The following is a 5,168-nucleotide window of genomic DNA, read 5'->3' as shown; positions in this document are numbered from 1 at the left end:
TGTCTCTTTGCTTTGATTTACGCATGCCACTAGTAAAGTTGTTTTTTTTTTTTTTTTTTTTTTTTTTTTTTTTTTTTAATGAGAAATATATCACAATTGCTCTGGTTACAAATATACTAAATATTACCAATTTGCTGTTACATTTTACTCATTTTGTTTAATCAAAACAGAGTTGGACTGACGAGTGCTTGAAATGGAACCCGGATGACTTTAACGGCTTAAAACAGTTTGCAATACCTTCTGAGAATGTGTGGTTACCAGATTTGGTGTTATATAATAGGCTAGTACATTTTATAAAACGTTCTGAAGGAAATGATAACATATTCATCATTCAAGATGTTTTCAACATTTTTACAAGTTTAAGAATCCTCAGATCAACTTACATACAAGAATAACATGATGTATAATTTAAGAAGGATAGAAGACTTCAGTTGCAAACAAACAAACAAACAAACAAACAAAAAACAACTAAAAGCATGAGATATTAATTTCTTTTACTTGTATACATTTTTCAAATATTTCAGTGTCGAAGACTTTAAAGCCGGTAGAGAGAAAGGAAATGTAGTGACACATAACGATGGACTCGTTGTATGGGTACAGTCATTAAAATTGAGAAGTTCATGTTCCATGGATGTTTCTAGGTTTCCTTTTGATGAACAATATTGCATTCTGAAGTTTGGCTCATGGACATACAATGGATTACAAGTATTCATATTTCTATGCATTTGTCTGCCTTATTCATTGGCTTTCACTGCAGGATATTGATAAAGTTTCTTCAAATTCTTAGACCCTCAAATTGTTGGTATATCTTATCAAAAACCTTCGATTTGTTTTCTAAAGAGAACCTTTTTAACTACATAACGGATGGTCGGTCATTCTGTTAATGTGACTTAAGTGCTTGACAAGGGACATGACCCTGTTTAAGATCATTCTGCTGCACTTATTCGGATTTTTTCGCTCTAAATGTTTCTTAATTAATCAACAAACAAGATTAATTCAGTAGGAATAGTAAAATATGTACATGAAAGTGTTTTTGCAAATACAAATATATGCCATGCCTATACAACTGTTCCAATTAAAATGACTTGCATTCAGCAAACCAACTTTAAATTAATGTTAATTTGTTGTTGTGGTAACATTAAATGTTTTCCTGAACGATAGTGATAAGAATGGTACCTTTCATAAATTTTCCTCAACTGACTATATCTCAACTTTACCCAAATAATTGTCGCAGAATGAAACACCTTAACATGTTTATGTTTTCAATGATGTTGTTTAATTGTTTCATTACCTTCTTTCGTGGTATACTATTGAATAAATGATTGTCAATTTGGTAGAAATTCGTAATTCCAAACTATTTAACAGCTGGAAGTTGGTAATTTAGGCCACTATCACCAGCATGAAATGTTTGAAGAACACATTATACGATTTTAAACACAAAATAAAGGAGGGGACCTAGTTGGTTATTCGCGCGAATCCCAAACCATTACTAGCAGTTAGTCGGTAACTCGTAATTAAACGGTCATTGGGTTTACATTTATATGTTTTTACATGAGCATTTCTGTCTTTTAATTATTTCACCTTTTGTAACCATAACAACCATTATAATAACACTCGGCGGGATTACTTTTTTATGCTTCCGAAGGATGAGTATATAGTCATCGCTTTTTCTGTCCATCCGTCCGTCCGTCCGCTTTTCTTGTCCGGGACATAACTTTGAAACAAGAAGTTGTTTCACTGAAACTGTTTCATCATGAAACTTTGTAGGTAGATAGATCTCATTGAGTAGGTGTGCAGTGCACAAGAACTGTAACTCTGCCTTGCCTAATTTTTGAATTATTGCCCTTTGTTTATTTTTACACTTTGAACTTTGTCCGGGACATACATGTAACTGTTAAACTATAAGAAGTATCAACATGAAACTTTGTCGGTAGATAGATTTCATTGAGTAGGTGTGCAGTGCGCAAGAATTGTACCTCTGCCTTGCCAAATTTTTGAATTATTGCCCTTTAATTATTTTTACACTTTGAACTTTGTCCATTACTCTAAAACTATAAGAGATAACAACATGAAACTTTGTAGGTAGAGAGGTCTCATTGGGTAAAAGTGCAGGGCTTAAGAACCATAACTCTGCCTTGCCTTATTTTAAAGTTATTGCCCTTTGTTTATTTTTACTTTTTGACTTTTGTCCGGGACTATTAGAGATATCAATATGAAACTTTGTATGTAGTTAGAAATCATTGGAAAGAAATGCAATGCTAAAGAACCTAAACACAGCCTTGTCTAGTTTTGGAGTTATTGCTCTTTGCTCATTATTACACTTTGAATTTTACCCGGGACATAACTCTGAAACTATAAGAGATATCATCACGAAACTTTATAGATAGATAAGATCTCATTGAATAGACGTGCAATGCAAAAACAAACATGCCTCTGCCTTGGAGTTTTTGCCCTTGGTCCATATTTTTTATACTTTCCTGTGTCCAAAACCTTCTCGGGGAGCATCATCCGGTTCAACCGGTTTTTGTGTTACATTGGCTCGTTTAAAAGGAACATGTTAGGACTAAGAGTGAGGTTTTGTGCACCATTTACTGGCTTAAACTCCCCCGAAGTACTTAGGCTGCTGACCGTTTCAGGGTGGCGCCTCTCTGTGTTCCTCAGATTATGTCTTTTTTGTTGTTTTATACTATTATAGTTACACTTTTGTGTCCCTTCTTGTTGTTTTTAAATCGACGGTAAGTATTTATTTTTATTTAATAACGAGTAGATATAATAGATATAATATATATAATAGAAATCTTTTCTATAATATGGTTACACCAATATACAATCAATCGGCCAGGGAACTCAGTTGGCCATTTTCGCGTGAACTACCCAGTAGGGGGAAATTGGTTATTTGAACAATTAAATGCACTTCTCCAAAAAACAGAAAATAACGTTTAAGAAATAAAGTACCAAATATATGACAAGATGAATTAATTCTACCAAATGGTATCATCCAGTCTCAATGGAGCTCAATAAGTGTTTCGCGTGAAAGTACTTTAAATTTCCGGAATAAATATAGCGGATAAAAGATAGATAAATTCTTTAACATGTAAAGTAACAGATATATGACAAGAAAGATAACTTTTATTAAATGGTAACACACCATCTCACTACGAAATCTTGCAAAAGTTGGAATCACCAACTACCTGCTGGTAGGTTATTGGGGATTCACGCGAATTCCTCCTTTATTTTGTCGACCATTTCATGCTGGTGATAGTAAATTGAATTAAATATCTACCAACACAATTGACGTTCAAATCGCATTATATTATCATATCTTTAAAAGTATAGTTAATTCACTGCAGGCATATCTAAATGCAAATATATGTTTGTTAAAAGAGCTTACTTTCACAGTGTTAAAACGTATACATGATACCTCCTAATAATGTGATTTCAATATCTTTCAGGTAAATTTATCAGCGAGGACGGACTCAGTGGATCTCGGCCACTTCAGAATGGGATCTAATACAATCAGAATTAAAAGTTCAACTTAACCGATATCATTATGAATGTTGCAGCGAGATACCATATCTTGAGGTGACAGCACTATTGGCCATACGACGAGTACCTACATATTATTTGTTTACCATAATTATTCCTTGCCTCTGGCTGACCATTTTAAATTTGCTTGTGTTCTTGCTGCCAGCTGATAGTGGAGACAAGATTTTATTAGGAGTTACCGTGTTTCTTTCACTTTCTGTGTTCATGCTTGTTATTTCGGAAAAAGTTCCAGGTATGTATTAGAAACTTGTCATTTTTATTAGATTCCTGACGTTCGGACCGAGTTTTTTCTAATTTTTGAAGTGTCAACACTTAGTTTAATATTTTACTGTTCCAGACATCCTGTAATATTTCCACACTTTTTCGCATTGTTACACTGCCACGCGAATCAAATGGTACTTTTTCAAAAATATTTCTTCGGGCGGGTGGGGAAAGGTATATAGTGATCCTTGATCGTTGACCTTTTATTGATATATTACACCCATATAAGCTACATTGAAATTACAAAAAGCTGGCACTAGGGAACATCCCTCCTGAAACTTAGAAGTGTGATTTACTGCGCTTTGAGATATTGAAAGGTGCAACATCACGCCGTTTTCACGCCCCTTTCATGGCCCATCTTACTTTCAATAATAACAGAAGGACCAGTAAAGATAGCATAAGGGATGAACACCTCTGGCCGAAAAAATAGCGGCACATAAAATGTTTTTCATATGTCAATTCTTTAATACGCATTTCATGAGAGAAAATATAAAGACAAAGGCTCGGTGCTTATGAAGCAAGCATGTTTATTCTGACCTGCATTCGAGATGATTGTTAACAAAAAACAACATATTTGTAAACATTTGCGGTATTTATGCGTTGACCACGACTTATCTCGTTACAAATATGTAAGTACGAGGGCTGATTGATAAATTCGCGGATTTGTCCTCTAAAACCAAATTACTTTATTGAATTAAATGAAAACTTGAATAGAGGTAAACCAAAATGTTTGCAATTTCATTTTCAAATTGCCGTATATATATCAAAATATTCCTACGAATACACCGTGTCCATTGCAACCACTGTCCTGTGACTTGAAGCATGCAATATTATAAAGTATGAATGATATAGTATAAATGTCACTGCCGGTAGTAAATTAAAGCAAATCTGGCGCTAACGTGTGCAACGTCAGTAACACGTCTTAATGTCAGTTCCTGTAAATTTAAAGACGATGTATTGAACGATTGTTTCTTTGATGAAATATGTTAATGGGAAGCTATGAATATACTTGGCAACAATAAACATAGTTTTTTTAAAGATATAATTATGAAACAATTTCTATCCTAAAATCAAGCGAAAGTTATTTTATATACAAGTGGTTGAATACAAAATATTACTTTTACGTTAACAATTTTTAAAAGCTCTTGTTGAAATGACAGAAACACTTGCATTGATATCAATTGCTTATAAATCTTTTAAAAGTAAATTTGCAATTAAACATTATTTGTTACACGTTTAATAAAAATGCAATTACAATGGTCCAAACAATAAGGTAAAAATAAAAAAAATATAACTGTTTCTTTTTTGTTATTAAAATATTTTCTATAAATACGTGTACAGCTTGCCGGTTCTAGTTTTAA

General features: G+C 33.2%; 1 protein-coding gene across 1 annotated transcript; it reads left to right on the top strand.

Annotated features, from left to right (window-relative positions):
* Positions 1-481: 481 nt before the first annotated feature.
* On the top strand, positions 482-4,898 carry LOC132758301 (neuronal acetylcholine receptor subunit alpha-10-like; the record flags this gene model as incomplete). The annotated part of the gene is made up of 2 exons (XM_060749874.1): positions 482-705; positions 3,460-4,898. Coding segments are annotated over 2 exons (554 nt in total), but the record flags the coding sequence as incomplete, so codon positions are not given.
* Between the last annotated feature and the right edge of the window lie 270 nt (positions 4,899-5,168).

The sequence above is a fragment of the Ruditapes philippinarum genome, unplaced genomic scaffold (assembly GCF_026571515.1).
Source record: "Ruditapes philippinarum isolate M1 unplaced genomic scaffold, ASM2657151v2 ctg17226_1_1_1_1, whole genome shotgun sequence".
Lineage (NCBI taxonomy): Eukaryota > Metazoa > Mollusca > Bivalvia > Venerida > Veneridae > Ruditapes > Ruditapes philippinarum.
The sequence above is the reverse complement of the archived record's forward strand: the minus strand, read 5'-3'. Positions and strand labels throughout refer to the sequence as shown.